This window comes from Pangasianodon hypophthalmus, chromosome 26 (assembly GCF_027358585.1).
Source record: "Pangasianodon hypophthalmus isolate fPanHyp1 chromosome 26, fPanHyp1.pri, whole genome shotgun sequence".
Classification (NCBI taxonomy): domain Eukaryota; kingdom Metazoa; phylum Chordata; class Actinopteri; order Siluriformes; family Pangasiidae; genus Pangasianodon; species Pangasianodon hypophthalmus.
This window is the reverse complement of record NC_069735.1, coordinates 8,156,077-8,178,619: the sequence shown is the minus strand read 5'-3', so window position 1 is coordinate 8,178,619 and position 22,543 is coordinate 8,156,077. Positions and strand designations below refer to the sequence as shown.

Sequence of the window (22,543 nt, the reverse complement as noted above, 5' to 3'; positions counted from 1 at the left end):
TATTGACTATTGCACCTTTAAGAAAGAAGAGTAAATTTGACATCCTGTACAGTGTTTACTGGTGTAAGCTCATCCTGAAACTCGGTTAATGCTGCACACTTTTCAGCCCATGATGATTCTGAAGGAGGAATGATGCTGTGTTGTGTTGTGCATGTTTTCGAGTCCAGGCAAGGAGATTATTTCATTATAGCAAAAGCTGAAAGAAGGCTGATCACATTTAATTAATGGAAAATTAAATAATTTAGCTTGTCAGTCACATCCTTTATCGTTTTAATACGCAGAAAGCGTGGGGGTCGCAGAAAGCTGTACACAGGTTTCCCAGCCTGCGAGTAAACAAAAGCTGAAATTTGATTAGAATGCTATTTCTGAGTTGGAGCTCATGTGTCCGGACACACACGTCGACCTTTACTGCGTCATTCAGACTCCGCCCACATGTCCGGACCGACCATTGTACGTGTACAGGGGGGTCATATAACTACGCGAGGACCTTATATAACAGTGTGAAAGAAATATTTTCTATCCACGCGAACGTTAAGTAAATAGTGCACAAAATCCTCATGCGATTTAAGAAATTAATATTCGCTCACTTTAGGTGTGAATTAAGGACGCTGTGAATAAACACTTCCCCCTGCTACAGACATGGTACGGTCTGTAATTCCGCGTTGAAATCCTCATAGCAGATTTCTAAACATTAGCTGCCTTCCCGAGGCCGACGTGTGCGAGTCGACGGAGGGCTGGGATTTGATATTAAGCTGAAATTAAGCTGCAATATTGACATATTTTGTCATAACAATTCTCACCGAGCTGTCGTCTACCTGTAAGGATGTCCACTCCAGCCCGAAGAAGGCTCATGAGGGATTTTAAAAGGTGAATCTGCCAAGAATGCTCAAGGAAGCTGGCGGTGTTTACGGCAGTCGCTTGGAGGCTAGCTACCTTGTTTGGATTCGATTATAAATATTCATTTTATGGATACTTATGATTACGTAATCGTAATGTAGAATAATCTAACACACGGAGCAGAATCATATCCTATTTGGGACACAGATCGACAGAATTTGAGATTATTATTATAATTTTTTGCTTCACATCCGACGCAAGTTTGACGTCTAAAGTTAAACGTCATTCCAGCTTTTTAAGCTCGAGCAGAAATCAGTATGACGTCACAGCCTCATCACGGCGTAGTGATACAGGTATTTAAGCCCAAATCATCACTAATAGCAGTTTGTTTTGTTGTTAAATCAGACTTCAGGAGGATCCCCCTGCCGGTGTCAGCGGTGCCCCATCAGAGAATAATATCATGGTGTGGAACGCGGTTATATTTGGGTAAGCAAATAAGCACTTAGCAGCCAGGCCACTTAGAAAAGCTCATCGAGGGAATCAGGCCTGGTTTTGCCTTTCTGTTTTCTCTAACACCTCATGTTAGATAGTCACGTAGATCATGTTGATCACGCCATGTTGATCAAGCCCTAGACTAAAGGTCTTATCTGGTTTTGTCAGGTGCATCTGTCAGCTTGCAGCCAATCCTCCTTCTGTCTAAATGTCCTTTCACTAAACTGTAATAAGAGATTGCTTATTTACTTTTTTTTTTTTTTTTGCAGACCAGAGGGCACGCCCTTTGAAGATGGTAAGTATCCCTCCTCTATTATTATTATTATTATTATTATTATTATTAGAATAACATGCAGTAGTCATGTGCTGATAATCCGATATATTCAACACAACCCTCAAAATATCAGATTAGCCAAGTTAATGTAAAATTACACACAAGTGCAGACCTTAAACACAGCCTCGACTAACAGCATTTGTAATACTGCACATCCTGCATCGCTTTACATCATCTTCTTACAGGTACATTCAAGCTGACTGTCGAGTTCACTGAGGAATACCCCAATAAACCACCCACAGTCCGATTCACCTCCAAGATGTTTCATCCTAATGGTAAAGTCCTATTTTTCTAATTTAGATATTAAGCTTTGTTTTTATCACCAATTTTAATAAATTTGCTTCTCGTTTTTTAGAAGGGAAGTCATGGGTTATTTAAATAAAAAATGTAAGCTTTCCTAAAAAAAAAAAAAAAAAAAAAGATGCTAATTATGCTCTCATTTCAGTTTACGCAGATGGAAGCATATGTCTCGATATTCTGCAAAATCGCTGGAGTCCGACTTATGACGTTTCATCAATTCTCACCTCAATCCAGGTAAATCGTTGAAATCTTTCAGCTGTTTTTTTTTTTTATTCATGTTTTATTTAACATAAAAATTATTAGGATTGTCTAGTACTCTCTTAGAAAACAGTTCTTTGCATATATATATAAAATGCAAGTCATAACCTTAAGTCCATCTGCTAGACATTCAAAATGATGTGGATGACTGCAGACTATGACTATTATTTTTCATGATCTCTGGTTGCTTCTCTTTACAGTCTTTGCTTGATGAACCCAATCCCAACAGTCCAGCAAACAGCCAAGCAGCCCAGCTCTACCAGGAGAACAAGCGCGAGTACGAGAAGCGTGTATCAGCCATCGTTGAGCAGAGCTGGAGGGACAGTTGACCTGTGAACTCTGTGTGGTTATAGTTTAACCGAGTGAATTGTGAAGCATCTCGTTCCACCCACCTGTCCTGTCCTCTTTCTTTTTCTTTCTCTCACTCGCTCCATCCAATATAGAGCTCAAATGCACTTTAATCTGCTTCCTCACCCACTCTACCCATATTCTCCTCCTTTGGAGGACTCGCGCTGTCCTATTGACCATCTGGCCTCACTGTCCAATACGTAACCAAATACACTGGCCTTTTGCCATGGGAACCTGGAGTAAACAATGTTCTATTCAAGGGGCCTTTTTTTAAGAAGTGGAGTCAAATTCCATGGACTGACATGGTACTGGCCTGACGTTGTTGCATTTGACCGTGCCTGGTTTGGAACTGACCTATCACACAATTATGCTGTATCGTGTGCTGTTACATGCCCGGATGTGTGATTTTATATTCCATGATGTGTTGTAAACCTGCCTCTCATGTACCATATTGTAAGAATACACTTTGACGTTCATGTGCTCTGTCTGTGCAGGCTGATTAGTACGGGTGTGTGTGGCTGAACTTTTTTTTTTTTTTTTTTTTTTTTTTTTTAAATAGCCCAAGGGTTCATTTCTTTTACCCTACAGAAAGAAGAGTGTCCAGTAGCAACTAAAAGTGACTGGACCTGTGATAGAACCTTGAGGTTTCCCCACTCATCCTTTAATGAATGGTGAAAGATCTTAAAACAAGTCCAGTCATTTTGTTTTTCAATTCGTATCTGGTTATTACAGTACTAAATAGAAAGTAAAAAAAAATCTAACAGATTTTTATACATGTTTTATTACCAATTAGGACATTTCTACTTAAACACTTAACACATAATAACCACATGCTGTGAGCACCTTCATAAAATACTTCTGTCACTCATACTGTTCAAGTAACAACAAAAGAAATGAAGGTCAAATACTTCTTTGAGAACATCACTGCCACATTTAGAAAACTTAAACTCAGGAGGTTCGAGTTTAAGCTCTTTTAGTGCTGTTTGGTAGTAAATAATTTCTAAAATGTAGATTGAGGTGACAAATTGACAAAGAAATTATTCCTAGCATTAAACAAATATATAAAATAAATAGAAATGTTGACAGTTCAACACATGGTTCATGGTTGATAGTTCAACAGGTATGTGGCTACCTGTTATATGCCCTCTCCTTTTTGGATTTCTCCAAGGCTTTGTCCATGGTTTTTTCTGTGTCACCCCTGCACTTTGGGCAATACCACTTCCCCTTGGGCTTATGGTTGAGGCCAACGCAGGAGAAATGGAACCACTCAATAGGACACTCATCATTGTCGCAGCCGATCATCTCCCCATAGGAAACCTGCTCGCAGAGACAGTACGTGGGCTCATTGGGATCGATGGGCAGGTCTGCTGGTGAAGCCTCCCTCTCCTGCTTTGCTTTGGATCTCTTCTTCTTCTTCGACGTCTTGGCCCGTTTCTCTCTGGTCACTTCATCACGGTCATTATGAATCATCTCCCGGTTCTCATTGCTGTTGTTCTTCTGCCGCCTCGAGCGCTTGCTGGCACTTGCCATCCTTTCGACCGAACCCGGGGTCTCTTCTCTGCGTTTTTCCTCCTCACGCCTCTTGCCAGGGATGACGGCTGTCACAGAGGTCACGTCATGGGGCTCGTGCTGGGCTTCCAGAAGCTCGGTGAAAGCATCCACCTGCCGGCTGCGGTTCTCCACCAACTCCACCATCTGTCCAGCAAGCTGGATCTTCTCATCTCCCAATTCCTGGCTGCGGATCAGTGCGCGCTGGATGCAGTGCAAAAGGCGGCGCCGCTGGACAGGGTCCTCCTCCTGCCTGTGCTTCTGGTATGCTTCATCTAGCTCTTTGAGGATCTCTGCAACAAACATGCATGACACATTCACCATCTGAAGTTAGATTTCATTCTTTGAATTGAGAGTTTCAAATATTTATTTTTATTAGCAAAGCAAGATACCACAAAGACAGTGATTAGCAGTTGTACACATTGGCACAGCTATTGCAACAAGTAAAATGTTTAATAAGAATAAATCCTTTTTAAATGTAGGACAGATCACTAAATACAAGCTCAAACCGACATGACATTGAACTTTAAGTAAAGTACTTGGCCACAAAAACTCGGCATAAACACAAATACACCCCGCCTCTCTGCATATTAACACACAGCCAATCACAGGAGAGCATCTAAACCCGAGTCCCACCTTCTAGAACGTTAAGAAACCAATCACTGATCTGGAACTCGACCTGCTGCATCCGGAATGGGCGGGGCTTCAAAGTTACTGACGATCCTCCAACCAATTGCTGCTGTTTTACGCAAGACGAACCTGCACAGACTGAGCTGTGTTGGCCAATCAGAAACGGAGGTGGGTGGAGTTTGTAGTCTGTGCAAATAAAATCTGTAGCGTACGTTTCGTGCCCATTTCTACACAACAGTGTCGAATGAGCTGACGCACGTCGTTTAAAAACGTTAGCGAAAACGCTGGGAATATTGGTTAATTCATTTAATAGTGGAAACTCCTTGGCTAAAAAGTTTTTTCGTACCCAAGCAGGAGTCGAGGAACATGTTGTTTGAATTTCTCATTCGGTCGGTACAAGAATAGTACACAAAAAGATTAAAACAGAGAGAGAGAGACAGAGAGAGAGAGATACAGCCGGTACAGTCCGAGGATAGTTTTAAAAGCAGCGGGTGAATTAGCTATAAAATTGTATTCTTCATTTCTCCGACTGTTGCAAAGTGCTCGTTTCATTCAAGTACCAACACAATGACAGCGTAGATTACAGCTGATAAACTGACAGCATAAATATACATATCTATTTAGATATAAATCCCTCACAATGTCTCAAATATTCCCACCAAATCCGACTATTGTGTCCAACCAAAACGAGCGAGAAAACAAAGTGAACACAGCAGACCTAGTAAATCGCCATTTCCCCCCAAATCATATGCTACACATATATACACACACACACACACACACACACATCACTGAGGATAGATTGAAACCTAGAGCAGTCGTGCTGGTCATATTTATATCCCCTCGACAGCACCGAGGAAAATGTACAGGAAAATCAACACGAGTCGATAGAGATTTATAGTAGACGTTTGTAATGGAGCAGAGAAACTGTATGAACCCCATTGTGTTCACTCAGCACTTCAATCCAAACGCACAACGTGATTTCTCCTCCTCACATCACAACCACAACCTGGTCCCAGCTCCACAAGCGGATTATGGAGTAAAAAAGAGCCATTACCTTGATATTTCGAGTCGATCTCTCTCATCAGAGACACGTTTCTTTGTAGGTCGAACGGCAGCGATTCGACCAAGTCCAGATATTCAGCTACATAGTTAGTCACCTGCAGTGGATCCCAGCTGGCTGTATTTAACATTTTATCTCCGACTGTTTACTTCAGATTCTCGGAATAAGTCCATTAACTGGCTACACAAAACGCATTTATACCTTGCGAGAAGATTATCCTCAGGACAACGCACCGCAAAACCGCCCTACAAGCATCCAGCAGAAACTTCAAACCAAAAAATGTAGCTCGAAAAGGATAAAAAAAACAATCAGCGCAACAAACAAGAAATCCGATATGAAATATTCAGATGGCAGTCCGTTTAGGAGTGAAAATGTCCGTGTCGCATTACTTGATCCCAGCGTGGAGATCCTCCGGGTAGTTTCAAACACTTGGGGGAACAGTCTGGTTGTTAATGCGCATGCGCTAACGCAGCAAAAAAGGGACGAGCAGTGTTGCGTCCAGATGATCAACAGCCTAAAACGCATTTTGAAGGCGTTGAAATTTGTCCGATTTCTAGTCTTCGGGATGCAAAAATCGCTACCGAAACCGGAAACGCGTCACTTAGGACTGTACTGTGCTTAGGTTTATTTTGGGACCGAAAATGGTTTTAGTTTCCAGTTTGACTGCAGAGAGCCACCGGAAAGAGGCTAGTCTGCAGAAAGCGCGTGGCACTGCAGCGGTGAGTTTCACTGAAAAGTGAGTTGTGTGATCTGTTTGTGTGTGTGTGTGTGTGTGTGTGTGTGTGTGTTACACCCCGACAGCCTGCTGGGTTACAACTGTAGCCGCGTATGAATGTAACAGCAGCTTTGTAGCCATTTCGTATTAGCTGAAGTTAGCCAATGACGTTGTGGTGGGCGGGGCGTTTCCACATCACACACACACACACACACACACACAGCGCCCACCACATCTAAACCAGCCGGGGTTGCCAGATCTTTCAGCCGCCCATGCAACTGGGCTGATTTTGATCTGTTGCGTTTTGTACATTAGTATCTAAAACGTGTGTACGTTATATGGCCAAAAGTGTGTGGACACCTGAGCATCACACCTATATGTAGGCCTTCTCCAAACTGTTGCCAAAAAATTTTGAAGCACACACGAATAGTATAGAATGTCTTTCAACAATTTCAATCCATTTTCTGTACCACTTATAGGACACAGGGTCATGGGGGAGCCTGGAGCTTATCCCAGGGAACTTGGGGCGCAATCAATCGGAAATTTCCAATTTGGAAATGCCAAATTCCGCACACACGCAGAGCAGAGGCGGGAATTGAACCCCCAGCCCTGGAGGTGAGGAGCAAACCACTAAGCCACGGTTCCCCCAATACTACAGTTTACCTTCACTGGAACTAAGAGGACCAAACCTGTTCCAGCATGACAATGCCCCTGTGCACAAAGCAAGCTTTATAAAGTCATGGTTTGCCAAGGTTTGAAGGTTGTGCAAGAACTCAAGTGTCCTGCACAGAGCCCTGACCTCAACCCAACTGAACACCTTTGGGATGAACTGGAACACTGACTGCACCCCAGACCTCCTCACCCAACATCAGTGCCTGATCTCACTAATGCTGTTGTGACTGAATGGGTGAAGCGTGGGCTGAAGAGTGAAGGTTATTATAGCAACAAAAGGGGGAATAAATCTGGTATGGGATATTCAGTAAGCACATATGGGTGTGATGGACAGGTGTCCACAAACATTTGGCGATGTACTGTATATAGATCTAATATAATACAGATTACTAATGTTGGGTTGGCTGGGATAAGAAAACAATTAATGAAATTGATTATTTTCCAATAATAACATGTGTTTTAAAAACACAAGTGTTTTATTTCACTTATCTCACAGCAGATTGCCCATGATTACAATTTTAATCTATTAATGTAGAACACATCATACTTTAATCATTTATAGTTATATTTAATGTTAGGGAATGTCAGCGACTTCATTACTTACATTACAGCAGCTATAAACAGTCATTTCTCCACTATCCTGTTTTTTCCTCTCTCTTGAACTTAATAAGCCCAAAAAAACACAGATTTTTGTGTTGGAAAGCACAGAGTCCTTCGCCCTGAAGACTTTCCTAGATCTGATACCTGTCTTCTTCTATAAATGTTAAATAAACATATCTTGCAGAAAACTTTACCATATCAGTGTTTTTCTTTGTTAAATAACAACACATTTTTACTCTGTTGTTACTATAATATAAAATATATGTAATAACAGACCATCTTAAGGTCTTGGTGAAAACTATTTTGATAAACAGTATACACAATAGGGTGGCACGGTGGCTCTCCAGGGTCCCCGGTTCAGTCCTAAGCTTGGGTTAATGTCTGTGTGGGGTTTTTGTGCATGTTCTTCCCACGTCCACATGGGTTTCCTCCAGGTTCTCTGGTTTCCTCCCACCTCCCAAACATGTGGCAGGTGGCTTGGCTAAGATAAATTTCTCCTAGGTATGAATGTGTGTGTGCATACCATCCCATCTAAGGTGTATTCTTGTCTCACGTCATGTATTCTTGTCACGTATTCTTGTCTGCACAATAAAAATATGTAAAAAAAATATATATATGCACAATGTACACAATACATGCATAATAAACCATAAGAAAATTATTATTGTTGTTGTTGTTGTTGTTAATAATAATAATAATAATAATAAGAAGAAGAAGAAGAACAGTAATATTAATATTTTAACAGTATTTTAATAGTATAAGAGTTTATAAGAGTTTAATAAAATACTACTACTATTACTACTACTACTTTTCCAACAAATCTGGCAACCCGCAGAGAGCCGCTGAAGTGGGTTTTGTATGTAATTAAAAGGAAAACTGGGCCGAGTAAAGCATGTCAACGTTTCTATCGCGTTTGATAAAACATTTCTATTTACTTGTACTTTGCAGGAACCTTTATTGGCCATTGAGTGGATGCATCGCAAATTAAACGATCCAGTGCACTATTTAGGGCATAGAAGCCGTTACTGCACATCATATTTAGTGCACTTATATAGGGAGTGTTGTGCTGTTTGAGACACAGCCGTGGTATGTGTTGCCCCGGCAAAGCTTCACTGTAAGCCGCCATCTTGAATTCGCTGTCAACAAGCTGAGCACGAGTGAAGCAGTCTAATCACTTAGCTACGGTTGTCATTGTCAGTTCTTTTTCTTTACCTGTTATATGTTCACATATCACCTAAAAAGAGGACGGAGCTCATAAATGTACGTTAATAAACTAGAAAATGAACATAAGGTGCACTTCCGGTCGCCTCGCGACGTGTTATGGACAAGAGGTGCAAATTGAAAGCTACAAATAAGTCACATTGCAAATGTTTCATTTAATTACAAGGGCGTGAGAATGAGGCCTTGTGTGAGTCTGATCAGAAGTGCAGTCTGGAACTGCAGACTCAAGGTTAGCCATGGAGCATTTCAGACAAATCCAACAGTCCCAAAGCGGACGCTGTGCATGGAAATCAGGAACAAATGGACCAGACCAGCTGGCTATGATACTGGCATAAAGACTTTCAACAGTCTCACCAAACAGAAGGAGCCTCTGGTTTTGGCTCAAGAGGGAAGAGCAACCTGGTAAGGCAGCTTCAGAAAGTTTTAGGTAAAAGTACAACCATACTGTACATTTATAGTTTGATCCATATGCTTTGCTGTTATGTGTAGGTACAGTTGTGGACCCACAGTTTATGATCATGCACATCTTGGTCATGCATGGTAAGTCAATGCACATAACTGTTAGGAGAAAAAAAAAGAAAGTGACGTGTAGTTGTCATTTGCAATTATTTGGTATGACTGTCTTAATAACATTAATATACAGTACACTGTAAATACACTTTATGGCCAAAAGTATGTGGTCATCTTACCATCAGACTCATATGTGGGTTTTCCCCAAAATGTTGCCACAAAGTTTGAAGCAGACAGTTGTTTAGGATGTCTTCGCACAAAGCAAGGTCCATGAAGGTTTGCCAAGGTTGGTGTGGAAGAACTCGAGTGGCCTGCACAGATCCCTGACCTCAACCCCACTGAACACTGGAACGTTGACTGCACCCCAGGCCTGCTCGCATGACATCTTTGACTGACCACAGTCATGCTCTTTTGGCTGAATGATCACGAATCCCCACAGCCATGCTCCAAAATCTAGTGGAATGCCTTCCTAGAAGAGTGGAGGTTATTATAAAAGCAAAGATGGGATTAAATCTGGATTGGGATGTTGAAAAAGCGCATGGGTGTTATGGTCAGGTGTCCACAAACTTTTGGCCATATAGTGTATATTGTAAATATTTGACGACTGATGGTATTCGCCTGATTGGTGTTTTTGCTTTCCACATCGAAAGCTCCTATGTCAGATTTGACATCCTGCAGAGAATTTTAACCAGGATATTTGGAATAAACGTAACTCATGTCATGGTCATCACTGACATTGATGATAAGATCATACAGAGAAGCCTTGAGGCAAGTATGCTTTGACTGACAGTGTATTGCAAAATTGCACCGTACTTAAACTATAGTAAAGAAAAATAAATTGACCAGGAGATTCTGGGCATGTTGTCGTCTTTGTTTGAACTGATTATTGTTCCTCCTGGTAGGAGAACATCTCACCGCTTGTGCTTGCCAGAATGTATGAAGAGGAGTTTAAAAGAGACATGCTTGCCCTGAAGGTCTCACATTTCAATCTAATATTACATATACACTATACATATTGTGTGTATATATAGATAAGTGACAAATTAAAAGAAAACCTTGTGGCTCAGTTATGCTGTGGAGGGCATTTTTCTACCATAGTTTGTGTCCTTTAAAAGGAAGGGTCACTGCAAATCAGAGTTCTTCAGGCTGATCACCTTTTATAATATGATGAAACGTTTCTATTTTGATGGGAGTGGTCCCTTCCAGGATGACCCCGCCCCCCCATACATAGGGCACAGGGGCTCACTATTAGATTGATGAGTGAGAAAATGATGTATAGACTTCAGTCACCAGATCTCAACCCAGCTGAACATCTGTGGGGCATTCTGGAGTGACGTGTTAGACAGCGTGCTCCACCCCCAACATCAAAACACAAATTGAGGGAATATATTTTAGAAGATTGGTGTTCATCCCTCCAGTACAGTTTGAGAGCCTTGTACAATCTATGCAAGGCTGTTCTGGTGGCTCATGTTGGCCCAACACTTTATATTGGTTTTCCCATGAATCTTTCACCCATCTGTACATATCTGTGCACATATAATATATTTTATTATGACTAGATAACTTTAAAGCATCCTGTGGTGGCATAAATATTATATTTTTTGTGCACTTTAGGTCCTCCCACCAGCCGTGTATATGAGAGTCACGGAGAACATACCTCAGATTGTAGCTTTCGTTGAAGGCATCATCAGTAATGGCCATGCTTACACCACAAGCGAAGGTCAGTTCTTCTGTGTTGAATCTCTAGCAGGCATGTGATGGTCTACCAGCATACACATTTACATGTACGCTGTTTGGCATAATATTATTACACTGGCACTGTTATTAAGGCAAGGAGAAGCGTAATCAAGTATTAGGAAAGAGATTACATGTTGTGCTGATCTGAAAATAAGAAAATAAATACAATGTCCCTTATTCATCAAATTTGTGTAGAAACAGGCTCAGATTTGGGCTCACAAAATGACTTCCGAACAACTCTGAATTGGATGCACTTGATGAATAGTGTGCCCCAGTTTCCCCTTATATATAGTCAGGTCCATAAATATTGGGACAGTGACACAGTTTTGGTAATTTTGCCTCTGTACACCACCACAGTGGATTTGAAATGAAGCAGTCAAGATGTGACTGAAGCGTAGACTTTCAGCTTTAATTCAAGGGTTTTAACAAAAATATTGCATTAACCGTTTAGGAATTACAGCCATTTTTTACAGAGTTCCTCCATTTTCACAGGCTCAAAAGTAATGGGACAATTGACTGATAAGCAGTTTCATGGCCAGCTGTGGCCTGTTTCCTCCTTATATCATGATAAATTAACGAGATAAAAGGTCTGGAGCTGATTCCAAGTGTTGAATTTGCATTTGGTAGCTGTTCATGGGAACTCTCAATATGCCGTCCAAAGAGGTGTTGATGCAAGTGAAGGAGGCCATCATTAGGCTGAAAAACCAAAACAGACCTATCAGAGAGATAGCAGAAACTTTAGGAGGGCCAAATCAACAATTTGGTACATTCTTAAAAAGAAGGAATGCACTGGCGAGCTCAGCAACACCAAAAGGCCTGGGAGACCACAGAAAACAACTAAAGTGGATGATTGCAGAATTCTTTTCTTATTGAAGAACAACTCCTTCACAACATCTAGCCAAGTCAGGAACTCTCTGGAGGAGGTAGGCCTATCATTGTCAAAGTCTACAATCAAGAGCCACCTTCATGAATGTAAATACAGACGGTTTACCTCAAGATGCAAACCGCTGGTAACACTCAAGAACACAAAGGCCAGATTAGACTTTGCTAAAAAACCTCTAAAAAAAGCCTGACCAGTTCTGATGCAAGATTAACTTGTACCAGAATGATGGGAAGAGAAAAGTATGGAGAAGGAAAGGAAGGGCTCATGATCCAAAGCATACCACATCATCCGTCAAACATGTGGAGGCAGTGTTATGGCATGGGCATGTTTGGCTGCCAATGGAACTGGTCACTGGGGTTTATTGATAATGTGACTGTTGATAGAAGTAGCAGGATGAATTCTGAAGTGTACAGAGCTGTACTTTCTGCTCAGATTCAGTCAAATGCTGCAGAACTGATAGGACAGCGCTTCACAGTACAGATGGATAACAACCCAAAACATATTGTGAAAGCAGCCCAAGAGCTTGGAAATTAAATGTTCTTAAATGGCCGAGTCAGTCACCTGACCTCAACCCAACTGAGCTGCTTTTCACTTACTGAAGACAAATCTGAAGGCAGAATGACCCACAAACAAGCAGCAACTGAAGATGGCTGCAGTAAAGACCTGGCAAATCATCTCAAGGGAGGAAACTCAGCATTTGGTGATGTCCGTGGGGTCAAGACTTCAGGTAGTCATTGACTGCAAAGGATTTACCTCCAAGTAATAAAAATAATCCTAATATTTATGATTATATTAGTTTGTCCCATTACTTTTGAGCCTGTGAAAATGGAGGAACTCTGTAAAAAATGGCTGTAATTCCTAAACGGTTAATGCAATATTTTTGTTAAAACCCTTGAATTAAAGCTGAAAGTCTACGCTTCAGTCACATCTTGACTGCTTCATTTCAAATCCACTGTGGTGGTGTACAGAGGCAAAATTACCAAAACTGTGTCACTGTCCCAATATTTATGGACCTGACTGTACATCTATTTTCCATGAAACAACACAGTTTATGCAGGTGTTGTAATAGTGAGCCAATACAAGGAAATTTTTCAGCAGGCTATAGTTATATACCAAGGACAGAAGTAAATGGAGAGGGGAAATGCACCAAATTTGAAATTGGTGAATAAGGAAACTGTTGTTTTAACACAGGGGATGTCTACTTTGATACTCAATCCATTGGCAGTCGTTATGGCAAGCTTGTGAACGTGGGAAATGCTGCTGTGGAATCGGGTAGGCATAGATTATACACATTTCAATAAAACATCATTTCTCATATTTACAGACAGTGATGATAGTAAGCTGACATTGCATTTCTTCTTAATTGACCAAAATGCAGAAGTAATTTTTCACTATTTATTACTAAATTACATTACAGTTACTCCATGGATTTTCTTATCATTTAAGGCTCTGTAAGTTCTATGTTTTGCATGTTGCACTTAAGTAGACGTTTTTTTTTTTTTGTAGAGATGGTATAATTTTGTCTGACTTGCTGATTCAGAATGATTTGTTTCGCAGGAAGCAAGGATAAAAGGGACCCCCGAGACTTTGCCCTGTGGAAAGCCTGGAAGCCGCTTGAACCTTTCTGGGAGTCTCCATGGGGAAGAGGAAGACCTGGCTGGCACATCGAGTGCTCCACTATTGCCAGGTAAGCACCTCTTTTGTTTCCTGCTGATCTTTTTGAAGCCTGTCTACTTAAATGCTTTAATATTCATGCTTCAGCATTTGTCTGTGCTTTACATAAGCAGTTTGAATGCAGCTCACTTTTCTTTAACCTCATGCCACCGTTCCACACTCACAGTTTAGATATCGTCGTACATCCTGAGTTAGAACCTAGCCCTGATACAATAACTGTGGCTTCATCAGAACGAAAACAAAGTGGGTAATCCGTAAAATAGATGTGTTGCTGCCACCAAGTTGATTATTTTCTGATAAAAGCATGTGTCAAAGTGTTTTATTCGTCTTATATTACAGCAATTTGCCAATCATTACAATTTTTAATTATTAATGAACGACACATTGTACTCATATTCAGTGTCCACAAAACAAGTTAGTTCCTGTTCTTAGTTCTGTCAAAACAGCTATAAAAGTCGTTCTCTGACCAACCTGTCTTGTTCTTTCTCTTTCTTGACATTAATAAGACAAAACAAACAAACAAACAAACCCCTCAGCTTGTCATGTTGCAGAGAAACCTGAAGGCTGTGGGAATGTCCCAAAGAGTTTTCCATGGTGGAAAAGTTACTGACAGTTACAAAGTACAAAATGTCAAATATTTATTAGTGTTTATTATTAATCTTAGACTTACAATATAAGTCCTTTTACATGTGCTCTTTCAATAGAAATGATATTATATTAGAAAGAGAACATTAATATATAATATAATGACAAATCAGATTTGTGAATTCAACACTCCTGCCATATAACATCATTTAAAATGTGCTAAAACATCTTAGCTACTTGTTACATTTCTGACTGGACTTGCAGGCTGAAATGTAATGTTATGGTAAGGTTATGGTAAGGTTGACACTATATGTCCATAATAGCATGTGTATGAATTTAGTTTGGATTACATGTAACATGCACGCAAAGGGAGACTTTTAGCAGAGAACTGTTTCTATGTACTAAATGATTTTGGGTTGCATATTGGTTATTGTACTTTGAATTCTTCATGCTGTTTAGTCTGGACCTCATGTGATTTAACTTGGAATGCCCCTGCTTTGCTCTGTTTGTCAGCTCTGTGTTTGGGAGCCAGTTGGATATCCACTCAGGAGGCATCGACCTTGCCTTTCCTCACCACGAGAATGAAATTGCTCAGTGTGAGGCTTACCACAAGTGTGACCAGTGGGGGAACTACTTCCTGCACTCAGGTAAAGCCCATAAGCTGTGCATAGTTTACCTGCTCTTGGCTACACTAAATACATGTAAAAACATGTAAATATATTTTTCTGCATTTTGCAGCACTAAAATCTTATCTCTTTGAAAACACTCTGCAGTACCATTTGAAAATGCTGAGCAGTTTAGTGTGGATGGGGGAAACCAGAGATATGATAACTCTAAAATCCTGGTTCTTGATTTAACAAAGGTTCAAAACAGAGAACGAGTTTGTCTAACTCCTATTGTAGATGCGGTTTTGGTTGCTCTGATGATCTTTGGAAAACTCTATAAACTCTATAAACTCTGTATTCCACAGTGCAAGATGAAGTATGCAAGTTACGTTACATATGTAACTAATATAAACCGTATTACACTGTATGGTTGTAACACATGAATACCACCTTGTGTGTGTGCTCATGCATGTGAAGATGACATCTGCCACCCAGTGGGTTAAACTCTGCTTTGTCAAAGGAGCTCCCTGTGTTGTACCCACTTAGCAAATAACAGCTGTTAATATCATAAGAAAAGCTCAATCACTAATAGGGATGCAGCTGAAATGAGTAACCTACTTAGTATTAAGCAATAAAAGTATTAGCAGTGAACTCCTCATGCTAAGATTTATGTTTAAAATGGTCATGAAAAATGAGCAAAGGGACCTTGAATTGATGGGGAATGAAGTGTGTGTGCTCTCAGATTTGTCAGTTTTCTCTGCACACTTGTTTTACTGCTCCACACTCCTTAATACTTTTATGTACACACAGCTCACGGCACTTTGTGCTCATTTTTAATGCCCACGCTTGCTGATACTGCTCTGCGTGCTCAGGTCAGCAGTCCTTGTGTTCTCTATTAAATAACTGTTCTTTCAGGTTACTTGTATTGTAGAACGATGCTCTAGTTCCTTCTCTTTTTTCACAGTCACATATGTGACTGAAAAATCTGGGCACGCACGCACACACACGCAATATTTTGGTGTTATACAATGTCCTTGATGGTTAGGAGGGTGAAATAGAATTATGTATTAAGTATCATACAGTATCTGTGTGCTCAATGATTTTAGCAACCATACAAAGATTTGTTTTGTCACTTAACATAACTGTTAAGCTTATTCATTTTAGGGCACCTTCATTTGAAAGGCAGTGCAGAAAAGATGTCCAAGTCCTTGAAGAATTATATTACAATAAAGGTAGGTTTTATTAAATACATTTATCACACTGTATTAATAAACATATTGTACCCAGCTTAATCCTAATGTAGTGCAGTGTAGCTGTGAATACATAGTGTGAGTTTTAATCATCTTGCATGCAGTACCGTATGTAGGAAGATTCCAGAAGACAATGTTTTCTTCTGCCAGAGTTTTTACTTAAGGCTAGTTGTGGAGCAGTTTTGATCTCTGTCCAGTGGTTATAGTCCTCATGCTTATTATACATCATGCTTTATTCTACACTATTAGCTGTTTAATTAAATGAGCACTTTTTACTTAAATGTGCAGGTTTAATTCTTTTTTAAGTGTTTCAGCTTCTATAAAATAGTAATAGAATTTCAAAGAAAAACTGATATATCCATTAATCTAATGGAAGCTCACTAGCTTATAGTTTCACACTTCTGTCTAAATTTTTTTCTGGCACAGAAATGAGGCTTGCTGCTAGCAAGAGCCCACGAGGGATATGTAGTTTCAACACAGAGAGTGGGCTTGGATGGGGGAAAAGCTTTAGGCTTAAGCAGGGGTGGGCGACAAGATAAAAATATCAATTTTATTGAAGACATTTCTATGATACATGATATAGATCATTATATATAGGCTTGCTCATAAACTGCCAGCAATACAGTAGTGTTGCATTTCAAAAATGTTTGACGATACTTTTTTAATGTCTAAAAAATTTCATTAAATACATTTTTTATATTTAAAGAATAACATTTTTATTTGTAAAAAAAAAAAAAAATTAACATTGAAAAGGAGAAACACTTATAAAAATCTATCAAACATTTTAAATGTTAACATTTTAAGTTCAAAAGTTTAACATCAAATCAGGTCCTTCCAGTAATTAAATTTAGTAAATATTTTTTATAAAATGTAAAACGAAATTATAAAAAGATATTACAATATCCACTATATCTCAGAAAAGTGTATTGTGACATAATTTACCTTGATATCAATATTATATTGTCATATCGCTCAGCCGTAAACTCATGCTCAGTGTTTTCATTGCAAGAGCAGTTTGTACCACAGGCAACAGAGGCCTCTAGAAATTAGAAACTGCTCGTATAAGGCTTCTCCTGAACTGCTGTTCTCTCTGTCTCTCCCTCCCCCCTTTGTGTAGGAATTCTTAGACTCTTATACTGCCAATGAGTTTAGGCTGTTTTGCCTGTTGACCAAGTACAGATCAGGTAAGCTTTATTACCATATCTATATCAACCATAGATACAAACCATTAACCATTAATGGCAGATAAATTCTGACACAGAAGCTTATGTGTGAACATTTGACTTTGAAAATGTAAAAGTTTTACAAAAACAATTACTTCAATACAGCTAAGAGGGAATACTGAACGAAGTCAGATTTCAAGGTCATACTCTCTTTTCTTCACCCAGCGATTGATTACAGTGATGCCAGTATGAATGAAGCTCGCTCTACACTGTCCTCCATCAATGGCTTCATCTATAATGCCCAGGCCTACATGCAGGGTCACCTACAGTGCCAGGACATACATGAGAGCTTTTTATGGGAGAGGTAGGAGATTCCATACTGCTGCTATGCTGAAATTGAAGAATTGGATGAGCAAAACTTCCTAGGCTTTAAGTGAAAATAACTTGTATACTAGGCAACTAAAATGTTTTGCCACTTTGTTTTTCTGTAATAAACATGGAAGAATCATTTGCTTGTTTATATTACAAAAATTAAGTTTGGGTTATTTTGATCTGAGCTTAATGAGCGGAAATAAAAATTCCAAAAATTACTGACCTTATATAAAATTAAAGAAAAAGATAGTTTTAATTTCTGTTATGTAACTTTCATCTATTACACTCTCAGTTGTCATGAAGAGGATCCTCGGGAATATGAAGGTTTAATTGTCTGATTCAAGTATTATTTAAATTGATGATAACTGAGGTAACGATAAGATTTATAGGATATTTTGGGGACAGTTGTAGCAGTTTTATTGTCAAAAAGAGATCCAATGCTAAATAGTAGATTGATTATGAATTAAAAGCACATTTTTGTTTTCTGTTTTACATCTTGATGTGCCTTGTTTAGGTTATCAGTCACACAGGCCACCGTGCGAACTGCACTTGCAGATGACTTTGACACGCCAAAGGCAATAGACGCCATCATGAACCTCATTCACCACGGAAACTGTCAGCTTCAGCCTGTTACCAAGGTGAGTAAGGTCTCAGGAGTGCATTAGTTTAATTCATGCTAATTTTCTGACCAATGATTTGTTGTTATGTTTAATAAATTACTAAATAAATTAATAAATAAATTTGTTGTTAAGCTTAATATTTAGCCATTTTGGGCTTGGCCCATTTTTTTTTGCCTGTGAATGTACAGCGTCAGTCTGGAAAAATATTGGATGTTGTTACTCTGACTTTGTCAAATTACACTGACTTTCTGTTTTGGAATAAAAATACATATATTTTTAAAATCTTTTACCAGTATTCTTTACTTCAATAATCTGCAGATACAGACTAAGAGCTTCAGTTAATGTTTGTCTCAAACATCAGATTTGATAAAAATGTGATCCCAGTGACAGTCATGGTTGTTGCTGCTGATCTCCTGATATTTTCACACACAACTGTCTCTAGAGTTTACACAGAATAGTGCAGAAAACATCCAGTGAGTGGAAAGGCCTTGTTGATGAGAGAGTTCAGAGGAGAATGACCACATTGTATTGAGTTGACAGGAAAGCTATGGTAACTCCAATAACCACTATTTACAACTGTGGTGAGCATCTCAGACTGCTTAACATCGGGTTCCACTCCTGTCAGCCAGGAACATGAATCTGAGGCTACAGTGGGCACAGGCTCACTCAAACTGGACAGTTGAACATTGGAAAAAGACCAAGCGGTGTTTTTCCAGTCTTCATTTTTATGTGTTAGCTTTAATAAACTCATTTACTGAAATTTGAACTCTCAGTAGTGCAGAGTTTTGCTTACCTCTTTCTGCCTCTTTACAGGTTGATGGGAGCTCTAGGTGTCCAGCAGTGTTTGGAGCAATGCTGTCTTACATCAGGGATATCATGGATGTCCTTGGAGTTGATCTGCTGGATAAAAAGGTCAGAGGTCTTTGGTGTTATACCTTAGAACTGTCTAACGTGATCTAAAAAACATCTGCTATAACAGGTGAGTGTGCAGTGCGTACCTTGAGCTCAATAAGCTGATGTTCTTATGCAGGAAAAACAAGTGTCCTTATGCTCAATACCAGTGCTTAGTACCAACCAGTCAGGTTTTTACTTACTGAATCAGTTCAATATTCTACTTACACAAAAACATACATTCCCACTGATGACTTTTAGCCACCTCAAACATTTGATTTCTGGGACAGCAATATAAGACACACTTCCACTGTAATTTTTCACAAATGTTATCAATTGTAGGCAAAATTAAGAGAGAATTGTGTATTTCCATGTCATATTATGCATATATGCTGAAGAGAAGCAATAAGTCAGGAATAAAACAGGAAAATACAGGAAAATAATCAATGTGGGGCAGCCCAACATGAAGTAGAGTAACCTTACCATCCTATAGTTGATTATTTTCCTGTAACAGCATGCCCTGAAGTGTTCTGTTCCTCTTACACAAAGAAATTCACAAACCAGATCTCAGTATACATAAATACACCTGTTCCTGGAAAGGCCCCAGAGTTTGCTCTATTTTGCCCTCTAGTGGAATAACAGGTCTTATTTTCATCTACTGATTTAAATACCATCCATAAGACATTTTTATTTAAGAGCATGGACTCTAAATTCATTTGGTGGGCCAGATTAAAACATTAACTGGCCCAGTCCCAGTCTGTGGGCTGTATGTTTGACACCCTTGGTTCACGTGGAGCATCCGCCTTACAAAGCCTTGTGTATGTTATTACTATAGAAATGATAACACATTTGAATGAGTGCTGTTGGAGCTACTGTCTGAGTGTTCTTATAGGAAATTAATCAATACCTTCTGACCAGTTAAAAGAGATCATTCCACATCGCTGTGGTATGAGATAATGTAATCAAAAGAGCACCAGCCAAACAGTGTCATAGGGAACCTCAAATACACAAACCACAAAAATTGATTTGCAGATGTTTTTCAAAATTCCTTTCAGATTTTCAGATTCAAAATGTGCATAAAAACAGGTGGATAAAATGCCACTATTAAGAATTTCACACAGAACTGCATTTCTTTCAGGAGTCATCCAGTGCTGAATCATCCGGTATTTTACACAATGTAGTGGAGCAGCTGGTGCGGTTCCGTAGTGAAGTTCGAAACTTTGCTCTCTCTGTGGAGGATGAAGCGACTCAGGACCTTCACACCAGCAAAGTGCCTCAGAGCAAGAGACCACAGCCAGACAGATTGCCCTTACTGAAGGCCTGTGATGCCCTTCGCAATGATCTAATGCCCTTGGGAGTTCAAATTAAGGTAAGACCCAATTATTTTACCCCAAAAAATATTACATTGGATTTTTCATTTCTTTAATTTATTTGTGAGGGTAATGGAAATGCAAAATGTTTTGACGTTCAGGAACACCTTTCTAGCTTTAACTTCTTTTTTTAAATACATTTTCCAAAAAGAAACATAGGCAACATAAAAGATGTGGTTTATGCTTAGCATATGATTTAGTATATCTTTTCTTAATCATACTAAATCAATCTGTAATGTTAACATGATTGTAGATGCTAAATGACAGACATATTATGTGTGTTTTGGTTTCAGGACAGAGGTACCAACTCCACGTGGGAAATCAAACAACAACAGAAGGAGAAGAGAGGAAAAGAAAGCTAGACTCCACCTCAGTCTAGTGTAGAGAACTGGATCAGCTTTTTTGTTAACTGGTCTGAATGTTACTTTTATTTTTAAAACTTTTTTTGAGAAAACACTTAAGAAGTTGATTGTGGTTTGCTTCCTTTGAGCCAGCCACTGACTCTTGAATTATTATCTGTGATGATCATGTACTTTACCAACAGTCAATGCAACACAGTTATTTGAATCACAAATTATTTGGTGTCTCATCTGTAGTATAAAAGCTGTTATGCACTATATTCAGCAGCCATCTTGAGAGTAAATTGCTTTTGAGATTTGCTTTTGTCTGTTTTAAATCCATATATTTTTCAGACTTTGTTACTCATAGTTAGAATATGATTTGCCATCACAAAGTCACTGGAGAATCCTGCCAGAAAAACATGACTTAGCAGCTCATGATGAAGTTATTCTTTGCATCTGAATCGCCATGGTTTATTGAGTATGTAAGTGTCAGAAGGCTTGCTTACAAATTTGTCAACAATTAATATTTAAAGGAGCAGTTTGTAATTTTAGAGCCGTCTGGTACCTGTGAGGCAAACTGACATTTTTGAATGAACAGTGACGATCCTTTCCATTCCCTTCTTTTCAAACTCGAGACTGTTCAAATTCCATATGCCTGATGAGTTAAGAAAAAGGGGCAGAGCTGAACAGATCTATTTAATGTGCTAACAACTACAGCAATATCACTTTTGAAATTATATGATTATTTTAGATCTGGAAATACTGTTATAATGTAAATGATTTCTTGGCCTGATTTTGCTGTCACTGACAAAATAATCACAACTCGTAAAAGTTGTTATTTGGTTGTTAGTTGAGATTGGTGGATGCATAATGTGGCATGCTCACTAGCATCCAATTCGGTGTGATTGCAACCAAAAGTTCTGGCAGTGCCATACAAATACAGTATCAGCAATGGCAAAATGTAAACAAAACATTCTAATGGACAGAAAATGTATCCTAATGACCTCAAGCTCATTTTAAAGAATGTTTCTGTTTTACATTTTCTGCACGAGCCCACATCTGAACGCTGATTGACAACGTAAGCAGAGCGTAGCAGTTTTCTTTACTCACAGGTCTGTCATTAGAGTATAATCGTATAATCTGACATGGAAGTTCAAGCTCAGGTGGAGTTTATTGTCATTTCAGCCATATACAAGTACATAGAAACTTGAAACAAACGATGAAAAACATGAAACGAAACAATGTTTCTCCATGGCCAAGGTGCTACATAAGACGACACAGAACAACACAGAACTACAAGGGACTACATAATTTATACATAAAGTGACACAGAACAACACAGAACTACAAGGGACTACATAATTCATACATAAAGTGCACAAGTGCAAACATTTGCAAACAGCACAAGACAGTACAAGACAGTACAATGACTACTGGGACAGACAATGAGTATAGTAAATCCCAGTGTAGCGCCGACCAGTACACAGTTCTGTTTAAAAGTGAACCCAGTGACAATAGTGCAAA

At 39.2% G+C, this 22,543-nt stretch overlaps 3 protein-coding genes across 4 annotated transcripts; 2 read left to right on the top strand and 1 right to left on the bottom strand.

Moving 5' to 3' along the window:
- The first annotated feature begins 676 nt into the window (after positions 1-676).
- On the top strand, positions 677-3,049 carry LOC113537306 (ubiquitin-conjugating enzyme E2 A-like). Its single transcript, XM_026931725.3, has 6 exons — positions 677-867; positions 1,243-1,323; positions 1,599-1,624; positions 1,849-1,938; positions 2,109-2,197; positions 2,422-3,049. The coding sequence occupies exons 1-6, from the start codon at positions 824-826 to the stop codon at positions 2,548-2,550; spliced, it is 459 nt and encodes a 152-aa protein (XP_026787526.1). The 5' UTR covers positions 677-823; the 3' UTR covers positions 2,551-3,049.
- A 283-nt stretch (positions 3,050-3,332) lies between these two features.
- Positions 3,333-6,252, bottom strand: LOC113537278 (inhibitor of growth protein 1). Its single transcript, XM_026931692.3, has 2 exons — positions 5,805-6,252; positions 3,333-4,410 (listed from the first exon to the last, which is right to left on the bottom strand). The coding sequence occupies exons 1-2, from the start codon at positions 5,938-5,940 to the stop codon at positions 3,698-3,700; spliced, it is 849 nt and encodes a 282-aa protein (XP_026787493.2). The 5' UTR covers positions 5,941-6,252; the 3' UTR covers positions 3,333-3,697.
- Positions 6,253-6,415: 163 nt separating this feature from the next.
- cars2 (cysteinyl-tRNA synthetase 2, mitochondrial) lies at positions 6,416-21,333 on the top strand. 2 transcript variants are annotated; one of them, XM_026931658.3, is made up of 16 exons: positions 6,416-6,529; positions 9,185-9,420; positions 9,508-9,558; positions 10,179-10,296; positions 10,431-10,502; positions 11,143-11,248; positions 13,340-13,420; positions 13,706-13,835; positions 14,921-15,054; positions 16,177-16,244; positions 17,380-17,446; positions 17,651-17,789; positions 18,312-18,435; positions 19,231-19,329; positions 20,447-20,677; positions 20,972-21,333. In XM_026931658.3, the coding sequence occupies exons 1-16, from the start codon at positions 6,452-6,454 to the stop codon at positions 21,038-21,040; spliced, it is 1,803 nt and encodes a 600-aa protein (XP_026787459.3). In that variant the 5' UTR covers positions 6,416-6,451; the 3' UTR covers positions 21,041-21,333. The 2 variants fall into 2 exon arrangements, with proteins under 2 accessions (XP_026787459.3, XP_053085758.1); XM_053229783.1 differs by lacking the exons at positions 9,185-9,420; positions 9,508-9,558; positions 10,179-10,296; positions 10,431-10,502 and having other exon boundaries at positions 6,417-6,529.
- The last annotated feature ends 1,210 nt before the right edge of the window (positions 21,334-22,543 follow it).